The sequence below is a fragment of the Neovison vison genome, chromosome 3 (assembly GCF_020171115.1).
Source record: "Neovison vison isolate M4711 chromosome 3, ASM_NN_V1, whole genome shotgun sequence".
Classification (NCBI taxonomy): Eukaryota; Metazoa; Chordata; class Mammalia; order Carnivora; family Mustelidae; genus Neogale; species Neogale vison.
In genome coordinates this window covers 25,445,049-25,471,241 of record NC_058093.1, presented here as the reverse complement: position 1 = coordinate 25,471,241, position 26,193 = coordinate 25,445,049, and the positions used below count along the sequence as shown (strand labels likewise).

Here is a 26,193-nt window from a genome sequence, read left to right as displayed (position 1 = left end):
CTTGGAAATTCCTGGATTTGATTTGCTAATGTTTTATTTAGCAATTTTTCATCTTTGATCATAATTGGCAAAGGCCTCATCATGGATTCCTGCACATACAGTTGTTTGCAATATAGGAAATGAACTCTCACCTTGGGGAATTGACTTTTCACAGTAAGCAGAAATAGGCCTGCTTTTTTTCCCCACTACCACATCCCTCAGGATTTATGCGAACACAGCCCTGAAAAGTGGCCTGGGTAAAGAGCAGCCAGGACCTTGTCTTCTTGCCATATCCTGCAGTAACATACAGGTTTCTCAGGATCCCTGGCAGCTTGTGTCCCCCACATCAGTGCTTGTGTGTGCCTTCAGTGGTGTAAGCCAGAAACATGTGAGTCATCTTATCATCTTTGTCACTGCCACTGTCTTATACTCACTTCATCACCAAATTCTGTAAATTTTATCTCCTGCATACTTTTCATGAAGAGGTCTTTTTTTTTTTTTTTCCCCTTCCCTTTTTACCACCTTCCCAGTCTGTTATCTTCTACTTATACTCCTACTTTGGCCTCTTACCCATTGCCTTCTTCCAATCTGTTTTCTCTCCAGTCAAGGCTGATCTTGTTAAACACAGATGTAGTCATGCCATCCAACTTACATAAAACATTTTATTGGTTTGAGAAACAGCAAGGAAATCCAGTGGCTTGAATGGAGTAGGGAGAGAACAGGAAATGGAATCAGGAAGGTAATGGAAGATCAGGTTGTTTCTGACCTGTTAGATGGCTACTAACATTTTGGCTTTTATTCAGAGTCAAGTGGAAGTCTGGAAGGTTTTAGTGACATGATTTGACCAATTATAAAAGGATCACTGACTGCTGTGTTAAGAATACACTTACAGGGGAGAAAGTAAGTGTACATAATCAGGGAGATGGTTTAGGAGGTTATTATAATAATCTAGTGCAAATTGATGGTGTCTTATACCATGTTAGCAGGAATGGAGGCAGTAAGTGAATTTGGATTTATTTTGTCAGATTTTGGATGTAATTTGCAGGTAGAACTATAGAACTTGCATTTTGCATATAGGATATGAAAGAGACAGAGGTAAGTTTGAGTCTAAAGTGTTTGTCCTGATTGATGATGTGTCATTTCCTGAGATGGGGACAACTGTGGGGGGAGCAGGTTTGGGAGGGCCGGGATCAGGAACTCATTTTGGTCATGTTCAGTGTGAGATACTTACTAGGAGTAGACTTGCTTGTAAGAGCTGTTTAGTAGGCAGTTGAATATCAGTCTGGAGGTCATGGGAGAGGTCTGGGCTCTATGTACCCATTTGAAGTTGTTCTTGTATCTATCGACAGATAGATGTAAGGTTACCAAGGGAGTGACTGCAGGTGGAGCAGTCCCAAGCCTTCCCACTTCAGAGCTGATGGAAGGAGGAACACCAGCAGTAAAACTTGAGGCTGACTCCACAGAACGCTTTTGCTTACCTCTCGGACTCCATTTTCTTCTCCTTCTCCATGCTCCAGCCATAGTGGCTTTCTGTCCATTTAATGTGCTAAATCATTTCCAACTTAGGACCTTGGTCCTTGCACTTCCTTGTACTTGGGAACCACTTTCCTAGATCCTTATGTGGTTGTTTCCCTTTGTCATTTGTTGTGAGGTCTCATCTCGGAAGTGAGCTTCGCAGAGAGGCCTTCCTTGATGACCTTAGCTGACACAGCTAGGTGTTTGTACAAGAATACTCACCCACAAATGTGACACCTGGTCTCCTTAGAGCAGTGATTCTATTCTTTCTTAAGCTCTACTGAATCTTTGTGTTTTAATACCTGGTTATTAACAAAGAGTTAAAAGAATTCTTAATAGTATACACATTATAACTATTGCTTGGTGAATTTTCACAGGCTGAACTTACCCAGAAAAATCAACAATATTCTGGAAGTCCCTCTTGCCCCTTTTGAGTCACTAACTCCTTTCCCCAGGGGAGTTATTGAGTAATTACTAATGTTATTGGATAATCACTATTATGACTTAACATATCAGATTCATTTTAGCTGTTTTTATGTATTCTTTTGTATCTGGCTTCTTTTGCTCAAGAATATATTGGAATATGTAGTTGTAGTTCATTCATTCTCATTCTGGTTTACATAGCTTGAGGTTATATTAGGTGGACCTAAAGAGTTGTGACCATTGTCTTTAATCCCCTAGATTGATTTTGTCTGAAGTCAGTTGAAGTTCAGTCATGTGAGTCCTCCGGTTTTATTGTTCTTCAGCATGGATTTGGCTATTCCAGGTCTTTTGCTTTCCATATTATAGCTCCTTTGCTTTCTCATGTGAGTTTTAGAATCAGCTTGTCTGTTTTTACAAAACAAAGTCTGGAATTTTCATTGGATTATATTACAGTCTGTAGATCTCTTGGTGAGAATTGACATCTTGGCAATTTTGAGTCTTCTGTTCATGAACAGTGTTTTATGATTTTCATACTTGATTAAATTTACTTTAAGTACTTTGTTTTTTTGCACTATTATATATTCTACCTTAAAGAAATTTTCATTCTGCATTTGTTCATTGTTCTATAGAAATACAGTTGAAGTTGAACTTGGTATATTGACTTTGTGTTCTGTGACCTTGGTAAGTTAAAGTTACTTGTTAGTTTCATTAAATTTAAAAAAAAACATTCTTTGGGATATTCTATATAGTGATGCAAGTCAATTGTAAATATGTAACAGTTTGATATCTTCCTGTATAATATCTGTGCCTTCTGTATCTTTAAAAAATTTTTTTTATTAATTTTTATATCTTTTTCTTACTTTGGTGTGCTATCTAGACCTTTCTCTATGTTGCTGAATAGAAGTGGTGAGAACATACATCTATGCCTTGTTCTTGATAGTAGGAACAAAATCGTAATTGCGGTCCTTTGCTATTAAGGAGGATAGTAGCTCTGTGTATTTTTGTAGATGTCCTTCATCAGGTTGAAGATTTCCTTTCTATCCCTCACTTGGTGATTTTTTAAAATCATAAATGGATATTGGATTTTGTCTCCTCCCCCATTTCTGTTGACAAAATCATATGATTTTCCTTTAGTTTAGCCATGTAGTGAATTGTTGATTTTTGTAGTGAATTACTGATTATTGTAGTGTGTTCATTGTTTTCCTGAAGTCTTTTTAAAAAAAATCAACAAGTCTTAAATATTTTTGAATTTAAAATTTTTTTGACTACTGCTTATTAAATCCCACATTGGCCTGCTTGTCCATCCAATATATCTTTTTTCCATGGTTCTTACTACCGTCAGCATGCTGTGTGTTCTACTTATTTATTTGCATATTCTGCCCATCCCAGTGGAATTTAAGATCCATGTTTTGTTCTCTGTTGTATTGCCAGTCCCTAGAATGTTGTCTGGAATTAAAGTAGGACTCTGTAAATATTTGTTCAGTAAGTGAATATCTGCTCTTGAGGAACTTATTGTCTAGGAAGGGAGAAAGAGGTACGGAAATGTGACACAACTAAGGAGAACTAAAAAAACAATTGTCGGAGCTCAAGATGGGGGAGATTAAGTTCACGTAACAGATTTCTTTTCCTTTTTTTCTATCAGATTTGGAAGAAGACACATCTAGGGGAAATTTATTTAATGATGCAGAAAATAAGAAGAATTCCATAAAAATGTGGTTCAGTCCTCGAAGTAAGAAGGTGCGGTATGTTGTGAGTAAAGTTTCAGTGCAAACCCAGCCTCAGGTGATCAACGATGAGGGCGCTCGGCAGGCCTCCATGTACGAATTTGTTTCTGCAAGTCCCCCAACAAGTGTTTCTGAGAGGGCTAAAAAGGCTTCTACAAGATCTAGAAAAAAACAAAAAAAGAAAACTTTAGCTGAAATCAACCAAGAATGGAACTTAGAGGCAGAGGGAGAAGATGGTGAACTTGCCTCCAAAGAGGAGTTGAAGGAGAAGCTGGTGTCTTTCTGCAGCCAGCCATCCGTCATCGCTAGTCCTCCGACAAATGGTGAGATAGACTTACTCGCCAGTGGCTCTGTTGCGGAATCGCAGGGTTGTGGCAGCTTCACCGAAGTCTCTTTACCGTTGGCTGAGCACATAGACTCTCCAGAAGCGGAGGGCAGGAGTGAAGATGTGACTCCCGAGAAGAAGCGCTGTGAGAATCCTCGTGCGTCAGGTCCCAGTGGGCGACGTGGCCGTCGCAGCGGACCGTCCAGTCCCGTCCCTAAGCGATGCAGGAGCAGCCTTCCTGGCACCAGCAGACAGCGCATAGTGCTCGCAGACAGCAAACCGTTGCCTGGCTGCTCCTCCTCACCACCCTCGAGCAAACTCCAAGCTCGTGACACTCTGAGGAGGAAAAACAGTAATGCATCAGACGAGTCCACGAGCCTCTCCCCAGGTACACCACCGTCCGCGCTGAACAGCCCGAGTTACAGACGGATGATGTCCAGCCCCTCAGCAGCGAAGCTGTCACCCACTAGCCTTCTGGCTGTGAAAAGAAATCATAGAGGAGAGACTCTGCTTCATATTGCTTCAATTAAGGTAGGATGCTTACCCTGAAATACAGTTCGGGGGTGAGACCAGCCATAAAGCAATTTCTGCAGGGCTTAGGGACAATGACGTAGATGATTAGGATATTAGCGTACCACATGTGATGCTTTGAACCAGAGAAGACAATTCGCACGGACTGCATCCCCACCTCAGAGCAGTGGCCCCTGCGCCCGAGGAGCATGATTTTGTAGGAGAAAATGAATATTTCAGTATTTCAGCTTCTGCTTTGCCAAGGGCTTTCATTTGTCTATTCCTTAATGGTTTTGTTGAGTTTTCACCACGTTCTCCTGCTTGCTTCATGAATATAGACCATTGCAGGTTATTGCTGGCTGTACCTCTTTACCTAGCCAGAGAGCTAGGGACTGTGTGGGTGGCCACAGACGTGCGTGTGGCACATGCTTGTAGTGGACACTGCCAGGTTTTGCAGGGTTGAAAGATGTGGTCTGTACATTTTTCCAATGACCCGGACATTTGACTCTCAGAAATGGTTGACCATGAGGGACTTTGTCTGTCTCCCACAGCCAGCAGTTTCTTTTACGAGCCTGCTCATTAAAGTTACCTCTCTTTATTTACTGCCTTAACACTGGTAATGTGAATTTTTGGGAACCTAGCCCATTTGTCAGGCATGAGATATACTTGCAAGGGTTCATCTTTGCAACCGACTCAAGAACTGCACATATGGACAGCTGTTAGCACCATAGCTTCGTAGACTTTGTGATCTCATGCAAGTGTTACCAAAATAAAATATGGGAGAGCTTAGGACTGAGTTCGGATAGCTTTTATGATCTTTTAGTAAATTCACAGGAAATCCTTGGGTCTTTTGCATGGATAGAGAACTTCGGGAGATCTGGAGGCCATTGGAGATCCCCACACAGACAGCTGGTAGGCAACATGAAACATCAGGGAAGAACATGGAGAAGACATTGAGTCCAGGCCTTCCTATGTTTTTGTATGGAGAAAGGGAAAATCACAAAAAGGAGTTACCCCAATGGTTAAGAGTGTTATTTTATTTTTTATTTTATTTTTTTAAAGACTTTACTTATTGATTTGTGAGAGACCGAAATAGTGAGAGACAGTAGGAGCGGGGAGAAGAGGGAGAAGCAGGCCCCCCACTGAGCAGGGAGCGGATGCAGGGACTCTCCATCCTAGGACCCTGGGATCATGACCCGAGCTGAAGGCAGATGCTTAATGGACTGAGCCACCCTGACGCCCCTAGGGTTTTATTTTTATTTATTTATTTTTCCTTGCTTTATATTCTAATAAATGGTGAATATAGAATATTCTATATCTGATACCAGGGAGGAGGAAAACAGCTAGTTTCTACGTACATGTCCTTTGAACAACTTGAATTTTCAGAGTTTGTCCCAGTTACACTTTAGTTTATTTTTTGCAAAGCATTAATTTAAAAAATCAGACTATATTTTTTGTCCTGCTTGTTTTATATTTAATATATATGCCCATAAGCTATTATAATCTTAACTTTTTAATGCTATAAACGCTTCATTAGACATAAGTAGCTAGCATAATAATAATTTTTTCATTTTTCTGACTAGTGCATAAGAATGTAGACTGCTTTAGTTTCTACATTTTGCTTTCTGGTAATTATTTTCAGACCACCAGGCAAGCCTCCGTTTTCGCTGGTAGAGAATTTTTCTTTTAACCATAATAATATATCTTTACTAATGAAGATCTCTAGGAGCTAGGCCATGGTTTGACAGACTCTTTCTTAAAGGGGCAGAGTAAACATTTTCAGCTTCATGGGACATACGGGCTCTACAGTTATTCCTGTCTGCCCTCTCTGCCCGTAGTTCAGAAGCAGCCATAGACAATATGTATGTAAACCAATAAAATTTGACGTGTAAAATCGTGTGTCTGGCCTATAAGGCCATAGTTTTCCTACCCTAGGCCTCAGCAGTGGAAAAAAGACACAGAATTTTAAGACCGGGGGAAAAAAGATGCTATCTTGTAAGTTTTCTCCGTTGAAGGATTATTTATCTAGGAAGAGTATTGCCTGTGTTAAAATTACCCATTTGATTCTCTTGAATTTTAGCAAATGCTGTTATTGTCATTCGTTGGCAGATTCTGATACAGTACTTTTAAGAAAAGCTAACGTACTTCTGTTGTTTTTAAGTTACTATTTAACAAAGATGCACTCTCTTAAAAATTTGTTAATGAGTTGAATGAAAACCCCCCACCCAGGTTGATTTTGATAGAACAAATACTTGGGAAAAATCCCAGCGGATTTATCAGGATATTTATCTTTTTATAAATAGTATTCATTTCACTTTCTGCCCTAGTTTCTCACTTGCAGGCAAGAATGAATGATCTGTGTGTCCTAGAAAACCACATACTGTGAGTCTGCTATCTTGATTCATGTTTTGTGCCCACCTACTTTAGGAAAAGATTTGAGGGGACTCTGAAGTTCAGATAGTAAAAATGGAACAAGGAGCAGGGGAAGAGGAAATATTTACTGTGGCTGAATGGAATGTAGATCTGATGACCTTTTAGGCAGCCCAGCCAGATCAGGGGCAGTACCAGGTTTTTGCTGTCAGAGGTAGATTTTTGTTGTTGATGTTCTTCCCCAGAGTGTCTCGGTAGACTAGCCATTTCCATTGTTCCAGTCAGCTTCTACGAGTGCACTTGCTTGGTGTGTGTACTGAGGGTAGAGGACCCCTCCCCCCAGCAGTTATATTGGGCTAGTTGTCCAAGCTAGTTAGCGTCTCCTATGCAGGTACGGCTTTGCAGAATCATCTCCGATCTTGCTAACATCTTTGATAAAAGTTCTTCAATACCTTGCCATGCACCTGTCTCTTGGCATCTTTCTTGGGTATAACCTTTCCACAGCTACTACCTTAGTGGAAGTTACTTATCTTTCTTGCCCTGACCTCCTGTTTCCTGTTGCTGTCATAGCAAGTTACTACACATTTAGTGACTTAAAATAAGGCAAATTAATTTTTCTTTCTTGTTCTTGTTCTTTCTTCTTTCTTCTCCTTCACTCTTCTTCTTCTTCCTTTTTCAATAGTTCTATAGGTTAGAAGGCTAGTATGGGTTTCACTGGACTAAAATCAGTTTGTCAACTGTGTTACATTCTAGAGGCTCTAAGAGAGAACCCGTTCCCTTGCTTATTTGGGATGTTGTACAGAACTGGATAGATCCTTGAGCTTGGAGGACTGAGATCCTGTTTCTTGCTGACTTTCTGTGGGTTGGCATCCAAATAGTGCTGAATGTCCAAAAATTAGATGGCTCATCTGTAAACCCAGATTTCTCTCTTTCTCTCTTTCTCTCTCTTTTTAAGTAATCTCTACACCCAATATGGGGCCTTGAACTCGCAACGCCGAGATCCAAGAGTCTGCATGCTCCACTGACTGAGCCAACCAGGTGCCCCCATTCTCTTGTTCTTTAGTTTGTGCCCCCTTCTTCCCCTATCTTCAAAGCTTGCAACAGCAGACTCTTCTAAACAACTCCTATAGTTAGACTGGGGTGACCCGGACAGTGCAGCAGAATCTCCCTTTCGAAGCTCAGAAACCCTAAAATATAGTAGAAACTGTAGCACATGACAAAGTCCCTTTTGTATAACATACAAAGATATAACATATTCAAGTTCTGGGGGTTGGGACACAGACAGTTTTGCGGGGGTAGGGGGGTAATTATTCTAACCATCACCACTGAAGTAGCTTCCTAATTTCTTGCCCTGCTTTCCTGTCCACTTCCTGTATTCAGATCCCTATATGGAAGCCAGAATAAATTTTGACCTAAATTTTGACCCAAGTCAAAATTTGTCATTCTCTGTTCCTCTACCGTAACTTCCTGGCCCACTGAAAATCACATCCACAGTCCTTCCCATGGCCTACACAGCCCAGCGCATTCATCCTCCTCCAGGCTTCTGCTCAATGTCAGAGGGACTTCTAGCTTACCTAAAGTAGCAGCCCTGCTTGTTTTATATTTCTTCCTGTTATTTCCCGACATTATTAGTCTCCTGCCTTTCTCTTTAGAATGAGAGCAAGAATTCTGTTTGTTCACTGTTATGTCTTCAAGATCTAGAACATTGCCTGGAACATAACAGGTGAATTTGATGCATAAGTGAGCAAATTTTCTATGTCGTCATGATCTGAACCCCATTCCATTCTCTTGTCACACTGAACTTTAGTTTTATGAATTATTCAGGTACGTTCATTAATGCTATTAATGTTCTTTTCTCTGACTCTTAAATTCTTTCCTTTGCATGCTTCCTTTTTCCTTCCTGGCTCTTTGTACACAACCTTCAAAATCCAGTTTACATCCTACCTTTTTAGTAAGTCTCAGAATTCCCAGAATTAGTTTCTTCTCTATGATGACATTATTTTGTTTGCATTTATATTCATTTAGCTTTATGCTTATGGCATGACTCAAATAGTGTGATTACCTAGAGCATATTCTCATTTAAAATTTAACTTCGAAATACGAGTAATAACTGCATGTTTTAAAAATAAGAATAAAAGTATTTGTAGTAGAAAACTTCACTTCCATTTTGGCCCCTAGACACCCTATTACTGGCAAGCTTTTTTTCCTCCTTACCTTTCTTAAACTTGTGTGTCCTTTGTGAATTTCTTTATGTAAATATAAACGAATGCTTTCATATTAGGACAGGTTTCTGTATATTTTCATAGTTGCATTGCTTTTTATCAATTTTTTCTATGTTATTTTTAACTAGTCCCTTACTGATAGATGCCTATTTGTTTCTATTCTTTTGCTTTTATGAACAGTGCTGTGATAAGCAATCTTTGTTTCATATGTGAGGGGGTGTATCTTTAGGATAAATTCCTGGAAGTGGACTTCTGGGTTAATGGAAGCCATCTATTACCTTATTTATCTTGATAACCTCTGTACTTGGCAACAGAAGGGTCTTAGTAAATATTCAGTCTTCCTAAATTCAGGCTACCTGAACGTAGACAGTTAGTTACTCTGTTGCCGGCAGATTCTGTTTGTATGATTACTTCTCAAATCCTTTTTCCCTTAGAATCATGGATTTACAGATGAGCCATCTAATTTTTGGACATTCAGCACTATTTGGATGCCAACCCCACAGAGGATTATTCTTGAATTCCTTATTTATACTTTCATTTTATTACACTGTGGAATTTCAAGCAGAATATTCATTAATAGGATGTCTGGGATGTTGTGCCCATTCTCATTTAACCAGAGCATAAGTCGAGATCCAGTCAGTTCTCTTTATTGCCCGTGTTTCTAGGTGTATTTGAATGTCAATGTCACCTATAGTTAAAATGCTACTGAGAACATTATGTCATAAATGTGAGATTTTATGAGAAAATGTTCCACCTAAGTAGAAACTACAATAAACACACTCGTTATTTATTCTTCTGATTCTATTTTTAAAAGCTTAGTATTTGGTATTTCTTTAGACATAGAGAAAATTTTGATTTGTTATTTTATTATGTCACCTTTCCTTAAAAGATTTGTAGTTGCTGGAGTAAATAAACATCCTCAGATTTCTAGCAGATTCTTAAAATGGTAATGATACTCATAATTCATGCCACAGCATTGAATGTATCATGGAATTGGAAAAAGTCTTGACCTTGACAAGTCATGATACACTTTTGATGCAGACATAATGAATCATATTTTGAAGGCAACTTACAAGGCGTGATACACTTAACAAAGGTGATGGGAATCTCCTGGGTAGAGAGAACATCCCTTGTGAGGAGTCTCCTTTAGGATTTGCCTTTGTAATTCATTGAATTTTAAGGCATTCATGTTGTGTATAAAGTCATGTTACTACATGTCCTTCATGCTACCTTCCTGAGAAAGTAGTAAAGGACTCACGCTAACTCGCAGCATATTTTCAAGATTTTAATTTCTAGAACATCTTTTAGATTCAGTATCCGTTTCTCCCTCTGTCACCTACCACTTTTATAATACTGAACCTCCTTAATATCGGGAACTTAACCATCACGGACTAGGTTGTCAGAATCATCTGTGAAACTATTTTATTCCGTAAAGTCTGAAAAGCCAGGGAAGTGTTTAATATATTTTAGAGCTTCATTCTAGATGACTAAAAACAATTTTTTAACAATATCTAGAAGTTTTAGGTAGCTGATTAGTTCATTTATGTGGAAAAGTTTAACCATTTGGGGTAAGTTGTCATTATTATAATGTCGGGTACCATTTTTATCAAAATATTCTTAATTGTATTTTAGAACAACTGGTCTTTATAATTAGGAAAATTGTGTGTGTGTGTGTGTGTGTGTCTGTGTGTGTGTGTGTTTGGAAAGTTAATTTTTACTGCTGTAACATATATGGATGTGTGAAGGATCTTTTTGAACAAAAGTTTAGCAATAAGAAAATTGATTGTGGTACACATCTCCCTTTATTTTCAGCCTCTTAGGTATTCCTTGAAAATACCAAATCCATTTAAAATTTCTTACAAGCATTAGGAAAAACTCCTTAGATGATTTTTTTTTTCTTGCTGTGGTTTAAGAAAATCTCAATAATCCTTTTATGTTGTGGGGAGTCTAAAAGTGAGTCCTTATTATTCAGCAAATATTCTGTTAGCAAAGACAGTAATTTAAAGAAATCAGAAGCAGAAGTTAATTTATTTTCCAGAAACTCCATACTGGTTCAAGCTTACTCATTTGGTGTGGACTCTATCTATAATTTTCATAATTTTATTTATGTGCATGACAGTAAATTTACATAAAGTAGAACAATGAAATTATGACAGACTTTTAAGGACTAGGGAGGAGAAAGCAGGGAGGGTATAAATAACAAGCAGTTTGCATACTGGGTATGTGTTTCAGGGAAGTCTAGGGTTGGTTTGTTAACAGAAGACACTTTGATAGTATGACAAGGTGACATAAAAGAAAACAGGCACTGTCTAGCAACCTTACAAGAGTCTTTAGATTGTCACCGTTTCTGTGTGACTGTTTCCCCGTGATTCTTCATCCCATAGTTGTGTTTATATTCTTTTATGGACTTCTTTAGGTTAATATGTTTTCGTGACTACTGTGTAGAGTTAGAATGAGGAAATCTTTTAAAGAGCTTATTGTGTTGTGTGTGTGTGTGTGTGTGTGTGTGTGACCATGGATACTTTCATTTGATGGTTGGAAATGTATGAATGTATGTGGTTCTGGCAGTTCATCTGCCTCTACGTTCATGGAATTGTTTCACTTGATCTCAGCCAAAAGGCCGAGAAATGATTCATGGGATTGTTTAAAAAAATTCAAGGGGCGCCTGGGTGGCTTGTCGTTAAGTGTCTGCCTTTGGGCTCAGGTCATGATCCCGGGATTCCTGGATCGAGCCCCGCATCGGGCTCTCTGCTCCGCAGGGAGCCTGGTTCTCTCTCTATCATGCCTCCTGTGTGTGTTCCCTCTCTCGCTCTCTATCAAATAAATAAATAAAATTTTTTAAAAAATTCAAATTTGTATCTTGACAGATGTTCCTAGTTTTATTTGGAATTGACTTGAAGATAGAGTGAATGTTGCTAACTAAATGTTAACTTGTACTACAGGTATAGAATTTGAACCCCTAAGATTCTGTGGGAAAATGTTTTTTTGACTGAAGCTAGGCAATTGATTTGAAACATATATAATGTTTATTTTTTAGATCCATTAAGTGTTTAGGGTCATTTTTAAAATTTAGGAACATAAAGATGTATGTTGCAAGTCTACTTTTTTTCAGTAGAAAACTAAGTAAGCTATCATCTTAAGATTTGCTGTGTTTGAGAGGTAGCCCAAAACAAGCAAAGAAAGGTTATTGCTTTTAGGAGATTTAATGATTTCTAGAAAATCCAGCCAGTCGGGGAAAAACTCATTTCAGAAGAATATTGGGGCTGGGAGTGGGAGAGGAGAGATTTCCTTCTCCCTAAAACTCTTCATAAAACCAGTTGAACCCAGCTTTGTCATAGGTGTAACTTTTGCCGTATGTAACTTATTCAGCCTTTTTCGGAGTAAGCTGTGTCAGAAGTATTTGGAGAAAATAAGCCATGCTTTTGCCTAGAAAAATAAGAGCAAATAAAGTGAATATAAACTGAATTGATGTAGTAAGGATAAATGGAGTAACTGTCAATAAGAAAACAATTTTTGGCAGTTTTAGCTGAGTAACCTTCTTAGCCGTAATTTTGCTTTAAACAGTACTTGGAAATTACTTTAATGCATGCTCAAAAAGGATGTTTTTCACAAATGAAGTGATGACTTTAAATACTTCATTATCATCAGTTGATTTTTGGCTAGTGCCCTTTATTTGGTATTTTGAAATGACTTTTGATAAGGGTTGCTAATCGCAGGGATTTTGTACTTGATATTCAAGGTTGGACTGTATGACTTCATGACTTGGTACCTCAGAATAGTTCATCCATATATTACTTCTTACTTATGATTCATGAGTAGTAGGCATTAGAGAAAAGATTTAATTTTGATTCTATCTTTAAGAAGACTGAATCTTCAAACCCGAATCTCAATATCTTCTTTTCTTTTTTGATGATTTTAATTTCTTTTTGTTTTTTCATTGTTCTACTAGGGCGACATACCTTCTGTTGAGTACCTCTTACAAAATGGAAGTGACCCAAATGTTAAAGACCATGCTGGATGGACACCATTGGTAGTTTCCTATTTGTTTTATATTCTCATTTTGCTTATGTTTTATTGTTACTATGCTTAAAGTTATGTAGTTGTCTATATATTATCTTCTGCAATATACACTCCCTTTTTAATCTGAAGAACTTATATTTTCACCAAGTAAGGGAAAGTGATGATTTTTCATCTAACTTTTCAATTGTGACAGGTAAGAGATTGGCTACCTTTTCACTGATTGACTACTTTTAGATTTAGGAATTGAGTCACACTATATTGCTTAAAGTAACCAACATGCAGAGGTGACTGCTATAACCGACACAAGGCTCCCTTTTGCCACTTTGCATGTCATTGGAACCAGATTTCTTGGAACAAAGAGACGTCAGAGAAACAGGGTATAGGATTGTATCACAAGGCAGTGATTGTTACTGAAGATCTGTTGTAGCCTCATTTATACCTACCTAATCGCAAATATAGAGGGGTAGTAGAAAATCTTGGCCTACATTAAACATTAAAAAAAATCTTTTATTATTACTAAAGATGCAATGTGAAGTATAGTCTGGAAAAGAAATGGCACAAATTCATGGAAACAAATGCTATTTGGGCTTGTTGTGGGCAATTTGAAGACAGCTGTAGTGATATCAGTAGAGGAGGTAAAAACTTACCCCATGACCTGGAATTTATCATAGAAATTGGGAGATTTTCATTAGGCCAGGTATCAAAAAGGCTCAAAGTTGTGTATAATAACTTCTCCCCAACTTTCTAAGCTGGGAGGGTTTAGTCTGGATCAAAGTCACTTTGTTGTTTTTGACTCCACAGGCTAACTAACCTCTTCAGAGAAAGGTCAGTTTTTTGTTAGTTTGTTTGGTTTTGGTTTTTGTTTTCTGAAGCCAGTAAGGCCAATTGTAGTGAAGTTCGATGAGTGATTTATTAGAGGACCCAATGTCTGATTTGGCTTCCTTTCTCCTAGAAATAGACCTTATAGACATTTCACGTGGTATTTCTTTTTATGAATTGAATAGATATACATAAAAAGCACAGCATGCTAGAGATTTATGGGAGGACAGCATTGTGGCTTCGTTAACAGTTCATTAGACATGAGGAAAGATTTGCACGTGAGGCATCTTGAATATTGCGTTGTTACCTGTTACATCATTCATTCTTTTTGAGCCCTTACCTATTATTTCTCTTATTGACACCAGCCATACAGTAATCTGTAGCTTCAGCAAATAGAGAAGATTGTCTTGTCCTGGATATTCACTTTGTGGGGTGGTTCTATATATGTGTGGGTGCCCCACTTAGCATATGGCTAAGTACCTGATTTAGTGAATGCTATTTGGTCATGGAAAATTTCACTTTTTATGCATGATCTAGTTGTTAAATACTTTTGAGTTTTTTGTTGTTTGTAATTTTTTACTGTCGAAGAGTTCAGGAACTAGAGTTGGTTTATACATATATAGAGTTGGTCAACTACATTTTCTTTAAAAAAAAAAAGTAGGTGACCAAAGGCTCAGATAAATAACCCCTTTTTCCATCAGTTGCATAGATCTTGATCATCATGTATCTGATCATTAAGATTATTAACAGGGCTTTACTCTGGGTCAACACTTATGGTCTGTATGAATTTTTAGGTAGGAACCAATTTACTGACTGAAGTTCACATTTGCTTTTCTAAAGTGCAATTTTATTATGATACTAGACATCGTTCTTCCTCATCACCTTTCTCCCTTCTTTTCTTATTACTTAATTAGCATGAAGCCTGCAATCATGGGCACCTGAAGGTAGTGGAGTTGTTGCTCCAGCATAAGGCATTGGTGAACAGCACTGGCTATCAGAATGACTCACCGCTTCATGATGCTGCCAAGAACGGACACTTGGATATAGTCAAGCTCTTACTTTCCTACGGAGCCTCCAGGAATGCTGTGTAAGTCGTTCAGCTTAAACACTGTCGTTCAGTTGACTTGTACTCCCGAGTCAAGACTGTGACGGAACACACCCTTGGAGACCCAGATGGGTGGCTCTCTTTCTTGCCTTTCACAACCGAGATTAGATGTGACCATTATAGTCTCTATTTAAAATCAGTGTTCATGCCCTTTTCCTTTGGAATACTTACATTTTTGAGGAAGACTTGCTTCTTTACTTTAGAAATGATTGGCAAATTAATTTCGGAAGCTTTGATTTTTCTGCATAAATTCACTTAGTTATATTCTGTAGATTGAGTCATACTTATTAGTGAGAAAAGAATTAGAAGAATAGAAATAACTATTTTGTATGCTTCCCAGTACTTTAGATTTGTTTTAAAAATTCCATTTTTTTATGCTTTTTCTGCATGTATAGTTAAAATATGTAGAATTCAGATGTCGGGCAAGTGTTTTCAAGTTATTTCTTAGACTTTGCACATCAGTCAAATGAAGCTTGGGGTAAATTGTTTTGCAGTGTCAGGGCACAGAGATGCATTAGCGAATGCTGGCGGCTGCATTTTAAAATTGCTATTGTCAAGAGTGTCACAAGCAATTGCCGTATATGGATTTTATATCTTTAATCTATAACTTGGTTCATGTCTCCCTATATATTATTTTACTCTTTTCAGTTAATGAGGGAGTTGAAATGGAAATAGAAGAACCGCCTCTTCATGTCCCCGTTGCTTATATAGGTTTGGAAAGAGCACATGAAAGTCACGCTTACTTTGATTACAGAGGCAAACAAGAATTATAGAATGCAGAGCTTTTAGGTTGTAATTTTTTTATAGCATAATTGAAAAACTAATAATGCAGGAGTACCTTGGTGCTGTTAGTTTCAGAAAGTGGGTCTAATATCTTTATTTTCTATCACATATGGTGAGATTATTGGGGCATACTCAAGGGGACCATTTTTCCATATTTTTATTTTTCTGGCTTACATGTGTGTATGCGCACACACGTATCATCTGTCTATATATGTGTGTGTGTAGACACATGCACGTGGACCAATAGGTATGACCCTCCTGTGGGTATAGCCAGCCATTTGCTAAAGCAAATGGTTGTTTGGGTCAGGTGAAACTGAAGAGTTTCCATCCTTGGGTTCTTAAATCAGCCATGACTACTTTAATGAATGGAGCACTGGTCAGGGCGTTAGGGAATTCAGCTTTTATTTGTGACTCCATTATTGACTTTATAGCCTCAGGCAGGTTAATTTCTGTGCCTTGGTGTCCTCACCTATAAAACATGTGTGATACCTGCTGCCTTTCTATTTCTTCAGAGCATAGTGAGGATTAATGAGCCAAAACACAGGGCCTGTCTGGTGGTTTGTACACCATGATTCTTCACTACACCGTGAAGCTTATTAATATACCAGGTGTGGGCACGAGACAGTGAGCCGAGTCTGCCTTCACAGGTGCCTCTCAGATGAATGTGTTGTTTTAAATAGGCTTACCTAGTGAAGTGGCAGATTTAGGTGTACCTGTAGTGAAACGCCATCCAGTAAGATCTTTCTGTAGCGATGGAAATGCTCTCTCTCTGTGCCGGGCGCTCAGTAGCCACTAGCCATCTGCTGCTGGTGAAGACCTGAGCTGTGGCTGTTGCTACTGAGAAACTAAATTTGAAAATGAACTTTAATTAATGTAAATAGCCACATGGGCCAGGTGGCTACTGAATTGGATAGCTGGTTGATAAAGTTTAGGGTAGTGGGGGAAGAGGATTTATCTGGTGAGAGGTTGGGGATAACGTCGGGTGGAGATTGGGGGGGCAGCTATAGTGCAAAGAGAGCCGCAGATTTCATCTAGGCTCTGAGAGTGTGTGGTAGCAGCTTCTAAATACCATTATTCCTTCATTTCCAGACTGGTGGGCCTCATTCTCTGGTATTTGCTGTGTTTTTCACTGCTTTATTTCATAGTACTTGTTCACCTGATTGGTTTACCAGTTTTCTAACTGGTTTCCTCCTTTTCAGATTATTTTTCTTTGTTCATTCCCCACACCGCAACCCAAGAACTTTTACATACTCTTTTTTTTTTTTTTTTTAAAGATTTTATTTATTTATTTGACAGACAGAGATCACAGGTAGGCAGCGAGACAGGCAGAGAGAGAGGGGGAAGCAGGTTCCCCGCTGAGCAGAGAGCCCGATGTGGGGCTCGATCCCAGAGCCCTGGGATCATGACCCGAGCCGAAGGCAGAGGCTTTAACCCACTGAGCCACCCAGGTGCCCCCCAAGAACTTTTAAAAAGATGTCTGGCCAGATCACTAACTTGCTTAAAACCCTTCACTGGCACCTCTTAATGTTTTTAAAGTAAACTTCAACACGTGGTTCCCAAGGCCCGGGTGGTGAGGCACCGCCAGCTTCTCCAGCCTCCTCTTGCTGCTCTTGCTGCCACCCCCTGGGCCTCCAGCATTTTTTATTCCAGCCTTTCTAAACCATGCCTGCTCTCCTGGTCCTGCCAAGTGCCTAACATAGTCTGTACCCACATTCGTTTGTAGTGGAAATGAGTTAAGTGTTTGAATGCGTGAAAAGATGGTGTGTGTTTTCCTCCCTTTGGAAAAAGGGTCAGGTCTGACAGCACCAAGAATTGCCTCCTCCTGCTCCCCGATTCTCTGTAAGTGTAGAGTGAAAGTCTGAAACCACGTTCCCGTAAGCTGCTCCTTTTCCGGGGTGGTAGCACTGGTTCATGGCAGATGGTAGAATATATGACGTGTGCTCCCTGGGCAGAGTCCTTAGTCTCTTGTCCATTGGGCAGCCGTAGTATGTTACCTGCCGTGGGCTCATGGCTTCCCATTTCTGTTGCCTTGACATTTTTAAGATCTGGTTTTTTTGCTGCCAGGGCTCTCTGTATATTGTCCTTTTAGTACTATCAGTGACAATAGATGGAATTCATTTCTTGACTTTCTCCGTTTAAGAGTAGAGCCTGGGGAGGAGGCCAGGGGACTATATGGACTTCTTACTACTTTTTTTCTTTATTTCTTCTTCTTCTTCTTTTTTTTTTTTTTGCCTAAAGCTCTTGTTCATTTTAAGCCATTAATATCTCTGACTCTAGAATCTGAGTTGGCAAGCATATTACTTTAATTTTCTCTGCTTATACTTCTATTTCTGTATATGTCTCTTACTCTTAATGGAACTCTTCTCTCAATATCCAGGACTAGACTCCTCCTATCCCTGAAAGAAGGAGGAAGGGTTGAAATGGGAAAGCGTGAAAGCTGTTCTTCTGTCCTTCCCTCTTGATGGCTTGGTACTTTGACTAATCGAAGTTGTAGGTGGGTAGAGTTTCTATTGCTTCTTCTGAGTTTCCAAGGGAAAATCTTCAGCTCCGTAACAGACATTTTTGTAGCCTTCTTCATTCTTTCGAGGTTGAAAGAGTTTTCTTACTTGGATGCCTTCATTTCCTGGGTCTTCAGTGACATCCTGTTAGGTGTTCTCACACTCTCCCCACTGCTCCTTGACTTCCTCATCCCCTGCTCTTGGATCTGCTCCTTGTTTTCTAGTGACGTGAACAGACAGAGCAGTGATTACAGAGCCCTGTGACACATGACTTCCTAGGTCAGTGCACAAGATTCTGTGAAAATCTAGATTAGGGGCTTTACGTATGACTAGAGGCATTCGTAAAAGGCTTTCTAGAGGAAGGAGGACTTCCACTGACTTTTGAAGACGAGGAATAGGAGGATAGGCTTTTTAGAAGGAGTTGGTGGGTATTGAGGTACACGGTAGCCAAGGCCATGTGTCCATTCAGTTCTAGGATCTTTGGTTAGTGACAGTAAGACTGGTGTGAAAGGGAGGAGGATGAGCCCTTGAGGCTGCAGAAGGTGGCAGAGGCAGAGAGATCCCGTGTGCCAGAGGGTTCAGATTTTACATTGAAAAGTTCGTCCTGCACGGGAGCCGGGAGCTCAGCGGGGAGGCGTGTCCAGTAACCCCGGGGAGGTGAGTCTGAGCTGAAGTGGTGGTGGGGACAGTGGTGGCTGAGGGAGGGAGTTTACTCTTTTTATCAGCTGCTTCCGACACGTGAAGTCTGATACACGGTGTTAAGAAATATCTTATTAGGGCTGTGATTGAAATTGAGTAAGGGTATGGATTATAGTAGATTTAATAAACTTCACTTAGTATTTATAGAGATTTTCTAGGTATTTGATTCTTTTGTTGCTCTGGTGAACTGGCTGTTCTGTTAATAAATAGAGCTTGTTATTTCTGACATACAGAAGAGCTAGCTAACACCTAATTCTAAGGGTTGGATTATCATTTATTAATTTCTTATGGCATTTGTCTGAGTTTCTAGGACAATATTATAAAATAATGTGATAGTTGGCATAGTTGTTCTCTTTTCATTTTTTAAGAAATATCGAATGTAGGTTTACAGTTAGCATTACAGTCAATATTAAAAATAAAGATCTTCTAGTTATTTTACTGTTTTTTAACAAGACTATATTTTATTACATGAATTTTCACTTACACTGAGATAATCTTAGACCTTTTGCTTGTTGATGTCATTAATACATTTTAAAATGTTAAACCGTGTTGTATTCCTGTGATAAGCTTGACTTAATATTGTGTGGTTATTCTTTCTTTTTTTCTTTCTTTCTTTATTTTTAAAGATTTTTAAAATTTATTTGACAGAGAGGGAGAGACAGCGAGAGAGGGAACGCAAGCGGGGAGGAGAGGGAGAAGCAGGCTTCCTGCCGAGCAGGGAGCCTGATGCGGGGTTCCATCCCAGGACCCTGGGACCATGACCCCAGCAGAAGGCAGACTTTTTTTTTTTTTTTTTTTTAAGATTTTATTTATTTATTTGACAGAGAGAGATCACAAGTAGGGACAGAGGCAGGCAGAGAGAGAGGGAAGCAAGCTCCCCGCTGAGCAGAGAGCCCGATGCGGGGCTCGATCCCAGGACCCTGAGACCAGGACCTGAGCCAAAGGCAGAGACTTCACCTACTGAGCCACCCAGGCATCCCAGTGTGCTTATTCTTTAAACAAATATTTTACATCAGTTTGCTAGAATTTTATTTAGTATTTTTGCATTTATAATTATAAGTTGAAATGATCTGTTTTTATCTTTAATAAAAGATAATCTTTTATTAAATCTTGCCTTCAGATTTTGATATTAAAAGTACACTTTTTTTAGTTTCTTTTTTAAAATTCAGAATAGTAGTTTTTTAAAAAAAATTTTATTTAAAAAATTTTAACTCCCGTGTAGCTAACATACAGTGTTGTATTAGTATCAGGCGTCCAATACAGTGATTTAGTGATTCCATGTACTACTCAGTGCTCCTCAAGGTAAGTGCATTCTTTACTCATCTTCCCCGCACCTCTCCTCTGGTCATCTGTTTGTTCCCTTTAGTTAAGAGAGAGTTTTTTGGTTTGTCTCTCTTTCTTTTCCTTTGTTCGTTTGCTTTGTTTCTTAAATTTTACATGTGAGTGGAATCATATAGAATTTGTCTTTCTTGGGTTGGCTTATTTCACATAGCCTGATACTTTCGATCCATCTATGCCCTTTGCAGATGGCATGATCATTTTCTTTTTTTTATGACTGAATAATATTTGTGTGTGTGTGTGTGTGTATCACATTACATCTTCTGTATTCATCTTTTGATGGACACTTGGGCTGCTTCCATAGTTTGTCTATTACAGGTAATGCTGCCATAAACATAAGGGTGCATGTCTCCCTTCAGATTAGTGTTTCATATTCTTTGGGTAAATAGTAGTGCAATTACAGATTGTGAGATGGTTCTATGTTTAATTTTTTGAGGAACCTCTACAGTGTTTTCCACAGTGGCTGCACCAGTTTGCATTCCTACCAACAGTGCAAGAGGGTTCCCTTTTGTCCACATGCTCCTCAACACTTGTTTCTTGTGTTTTTGATTTTAGTCATTCTGACAGGTGTGAAGTGGTACCTCATTGTGGTTTCGATTTGCATTTTTTTGATGATCAGTGATGAGCATCTTTTCATGCATCTCTTGGCCGTCTGTATGTCTTCTTTGTAGAAATGTCTGTTCATGTCTTCTGCCCACTTTTCATTGGACTATTTGGGGTTTTTTGGTGTTGAGCTATCTAAGTTCTTGATATAGTTAGATAATATAACCCTTTATTGGATAGGTTATTTGCAAATTACCTTCCCCCCCTTCAGTAGGTTCTCCTTTTTTGTTGGTTGTTTACTTTGCTGTTAGAAGCTTTTTATTTTGCTGTAGTCCCTATAGTTTATTTTTGCTTTGTTTTCCATGCCTCAGGAGATCTACCTAGAAAGATGTTGCTATGGCCAGTGTCAGAGACATTACTGCCTGGGATCTCTTAGAGGATTTTTGTGGTTTCATGTCTCATATTTAGGTCTTTAATCCATTTTGAGCTTATTTTTGTGTGTAGTATAGTTTTCCAGTGGAGTCTTTGGGGTTTTCTATATATAGCGTCATGTTATCTGCAAATGGCGAAAGTTTTACTTCTTCCTTACCAATTCGAATGCCTTTTATTTCTTTTTGTTATCTGACTGCTGTGGCTAGGACTTCTAGTACTATGTTGAATACAAATGAAGTGGTGAGAGTGGGCATTCTTGACTTATTCCTGACCTTTGGGGGAAACCTCTCAGTTTCTGCCCTATTGAATATGATGTTCACTGTAGGCTTTTCATATAAGGCTTTTATTGTTGAGGTATGCTTCCTCTAACCATAGTTTGTTGAGGGTTTTTATCATAAATGGATTTTTTTGGGGTGCAGTTGTAAATGGGATTGCTTCCTGAATTTCTCTTTCTGCTGCTTCATTATTAGTACATAGAGATGCAAGAGATTTCTGTGCATTGATTTTGTATCCTGCGACCTTAATTTATTTATCAGTAGTTGTCCACTTGTTGGCATATAACTTTTCATAATGTTCTCTTAAAATTCTTTATTTCTTTAGTGTCATTTGTTATTTCTTGTCTTTCATTTGTGATTTTGTTTTTTTGAGCCCTATCTTTTCTCTGTTTCATTTTTCTAATGAGTCTGGCTAGAGGTTTATCACCTTTGTTGATCTTTTCAAAGAACCATCTCCTGGTTTCATTGACCTGTTCTTCTTTTTAGTTTCTGTATAGATTATTTCTGCTCTAATCTTTATGATTTCTTTCCTTCTGCTGGTTTGAATTTTATATATTCTTTTTCTAGCTCCTTTAAGTGTAAGGTTAGGTTTTGTATCTGAGATTTTTCTTGCTTCTTCTTTTCTAGTCCTATATAGCTGTCAGCTTCCCTCTTAGAACTGCTTTTGCTGCATCTGAAAGATTTTGGACCATTGTGTTTTCATTGTCATTTGTCTCCATGTGCTTTTTGATTTCTTACCTGATATCTTGGTTTACTTGGTCATTATTTAGTAGCATTTGATTTAACTTCCTTGTATTTCTGCTTAATTTTTTTTACATGTTTGATTTCTAGTTTCATTTTGTTACAGTCAGAAAAGATGCATGGTATGACATTGATATTTTGGAATTTGTTGAGACTTGTGACCTATGTGACCTATTCCGGGAATGTTCCTTGTGCATTTGAAAGGAATGTGTATTCTGTTTTAGGATGAATGTTCTGAATATATCTGTTAAATCTATGTGGTCCAGTGTGTCATTCACGGTTTCCTTGTTAATTTTCTGTTTCAGTCATGTGTCCATTTATGTGAGTGGGTGTTAAAGTCCCTAGTATTGTATCACTATATTGATTAGTTCCTTTATGTTTGTTATTGTTTTATGTGTTTGGATACCTCCATGTTGGATACATCAATATTTACAATCACTTTATCTTCTTGTTGCATTGCCCCCTTAATGATTATATGGTGCTCTTTATCTCTTGTTACAATCTTTGTTTCAAAGTCTATTTTGTCTGATACAAGTATTGCTGCCCTGGCGTTCTTTTGACATGCACCGGCATGATAAATGTTTCTGTCTCCCCTCGCTTTCAATCTGCATTTGTCTTTAGGTTTGAAAGGAGTCTCTCATAGGCAGCATATGGATGGGTCTTGTTTTTTTAAACCATTCCAGTCACCCATTCCATCTTTTGATTGGAGACTTTAGTCTTTTTTCCATTCTAATTATTGATAGGTACGTATTTATTATTGCTGTTTTGTTAACCTGTTTTGTGGTTGTTTTTGTAGTTCTTCTCTGATCCTTTCTTCTCTTGCTTTCTTCTCTCATGGTTTTCTTTAGTGATACACTTGAATTCCTTTCTTTTTATTTTGTATTTCTATTACTGGTTTTTTATTTGTGGGTACCATTAGGTTGTGTGTAATACCTTCTGTATATAGTAGTCTGCATAAAGTTGATGGTTATTTCAGTTTGAATCCTCCTCCCCCCCCACCCCCACTTTAGGAATATGGTGTTATACTTTATATTACTTTATTTTCTAATTCCCTTGATTTATTTATTTTTATTTATTTATTTATTTTTAGTGCTTTTGTTCTTCCTACTTTTCTTACCCTTACTTGTGGTCTTGTCTTTACACTGAGAGAGTTCCCTTTAACAGTCTTATAATGCTGGTTTAATGGTTACAAACTTGTCCTTTAGCTTTTGTTTGTCTAGGAATCTCTCCTTTTCTCTCCTTCTATTCTGAATAATAGCCTTGCTGGATGGAGTATTCTTGGCTTCAGAGTTTTTCCTTTCAGCACTTTGAATTTATCATGCCATTCTTTCTGGACTGCAAAGTTTCTGCTGAAAAATCCACTACAGCCATATGGGGTTTTCCCTTGTATGTAACTATCTTCTTTTCTCTTGCTGCTTTTCAAACTCTCTCTTTATCACTTTTTGCCATTTTATTTTATTTAAAAGATTTTATTCATTTATTCATTTATTTATTTATTGAGAGAGTGCATGCTCACACAAGCAGGGGGAGGGGCAGAAGAAGAGGGAGAGAGAGAATCTCATGCAGACCCCACGCTGAGTGCTGAACTCAACTAGGGGCTTGATCACACAGCCCTGAGATGATGACCTGAGCTGAAATCAAGAGTTGGCTGAGTAACTGATTAAACTACCCAGGTACCCCCCCCCCCTTTTTTTTTTTTTGCCATTTTAATTACTAAGTGTCTTGGTGTGCAGTTTCTTGGTTTGATGTTGTTGGAGGAATATTTGTGCCCACTGGATGGCTCTGGATATCTGTTTCCTTCACCACATTAAGGAAGTTTTCAGTGATTATTTCTTGAAATAAATTTTCTGCCTCCTTTTTTTCTCTTTTTCTTCTGGTGTATCTATATAAATGTTATTACACTTGATGGACATTGCATTTCCTTAGTCTATTTTAATTTTGCCCAGTTTTTTTCCTCTTACCTGCTCAGCTGGATTACTTCCCATTACTCTGACCTCCCAGTTTCTAATTCATTCTTCTGCTTCCTCTAACTTAGTGTTTATTTCACCTACTGTATTTTTAATTTCATTTATTATATTCTTCATCTCTGATTGGTTCTTTTTTATCTTTTAATTAAGGGTCTCACTGATGTCCTCCACTCTTTTTTTCAAGTCCAGTGAGTATTTTTATGATCATTACTTTAAATTCTCTATCAGGCATACTACTTATATCAGTTTTTGTTAGGTCTTTTGTGGTTTTGTCCTGTTTTTCATTTGGGACATATTTCTGTGTATCCTCATTTTGTCTGACTTTCTGTGTCTGTCTTTGTCTGTTAGGGAAGTCAGCTGTGTCTCCTACTCTTGAAAGTAGTGGCCTTATGAAGAAGAGGTCCTATAGTGCCCTGCAGTGCAGTGTTCCCTCTTCCCTAGAACCTGGCCCTTCTAGAGTGTCTCCTGTGTATGTAGCATGAACCCTGATGTTGTGTCCTGGCTACTTTTCCCCTCAAATCTAGTCATCTGTAGTGCAGTTGTGGACACAGTTGGGTCCCTAGCTAGGGTGAGGTACATAGTTTTAATAGAGTGTATGGTAGTCCATGGGGGCTCTCCACCACTCCTCAGACCAAGGCCCTGCAATGAGTGCGGGTAGGGAGATGTGGTGTTGGCAAGGCTTGCACAGGTCTTCTGGAGGGGCTGGGATTGAGGTAAGATGGGCTCCAGGGGGTGGGACTTCTTAGAAACAAGTTAGTGAATGTTGGCATTATGCTGTTTCCCCTACGTGGCTGGCAGTTCGTTTGTGCCTGGTGGCAGGGGAGAAAAATGACTCCTTTGTTCCTGGTGCAGTCTCCCTGTGAAACTCCCTCCCACTCTGAGATGAGTAAATAACTCTTGGTATTCCCCAGATGGTTTCCCCCCACCCCCCAATGGTTTTTTAAACTGGTGCTTCTATGCTTTATCTCCCCTGGCTGTTCATTATGTTTCTTTAAGGTGGGAACTCTACTTCTAATGCCCTTTGTGCTCTCCCAGACCCCAGTTGACTGATTTTTAAAATTTTAGGCTTTAACTCCCTCTTGTTGTAAGAACTCACTTTCCAAATCAAATGTTATGGGGAATTGTCTTCCCTGTGTGAGCTCCCTGGTGACAGTCTTGTTTTTTCTCCCTCCTCTATGCCCATGGCTTCTTCCCTCTCAGGGATGCCATGGTCTGATTAGCCTCCCACCCGGTCTCTGTTCTTCTTAACCTTTTTTGTGTCTTTCATTGAGGAGTTTGTTCTGCCAGTCTTTGGGTAGTTTTCTGGGTTATTTACACTGACAGGAGTGTTACCTAGTTGTATCCATGAGACAAGGTGATTGATCTTAGAATCCTTTTACTTCACCATCTTCCCAGTCTCCCACTCCACTTCTTAAAGATAATCAAGGATACTTTCTACCTTTTCTGGTTACTCGAACATGAATGGAGTACCTTTCAGAAATATACTGTCCCTCCATTTGGCACACCATTGTCAGTTTTATAATTTGTGTAGTATATAATATTTGGAGATTTCTCTAGTTTTGTTAGTAGTAGTTATCACTCTCAAGTAGTAATATATTAATAGTAGAATACAGGTTTAAAGAGAAGGTGGATTTTTTGTTATCTCATTAAATTTGTCTTTAAACAGTCCCCGTAAACTATTTTGCAGTTTTATCTAAGGCTATGATTTTTCTTTTTACCTGAATCTTTTTTTTTTTTTTAAAACATATAATGCCCCAAGGCTACAGTCTGTGAATCATCAGGCTCACACATTTCACAGTACTCACCATTAAGGCTGTGATTTTTAAGAGAAGACCCATGAAGATCATCTTTCTGATCCTTAGCACAGGGCATACCAGCGAGACAGAATGTTTGAGGAAATTACTG

General features: G+C 38.7%; 1 protein-coding gene across 2 annotated transcripts in view; it reads left to right on the top strand.

The window, feature by feature from the left end:
- The window catches only part of BARD1 (BRCA1 associated RING domain 1), a 79,850-nt gene that overhangs the window by 26,334 nt on the left and 27,323 nt on the right, over nt 1-26,193 (top strand). The window contains exons 1-4 of one of the 2 annotated variants that reach the window (XM_044241544.1): nt 2,581-2,598; nt 3,560-4,497; nt 13,018-13,098; nt 14,822-14,994. In XM_044241544.1, coding sequence (XP_044097479.1) covers nt 3,628-4,497; nt 13,018-13,098; nt 14,822-14,994 — 1,124 coding nt within the window. In that variant the 5' untranslated portion in view covers nt 2,581-2,598; nt 3,560-3,627. Of the gene's footprint in view, nt 1-2,580; nt 2,599-3,559; nt 4,498-13,017; nt 13,099-14,821; nt 14,995-26,193 lie in introns of those variants that run through there. The other variant, XM_044241542.1, reaches the window with a different exon arrangement.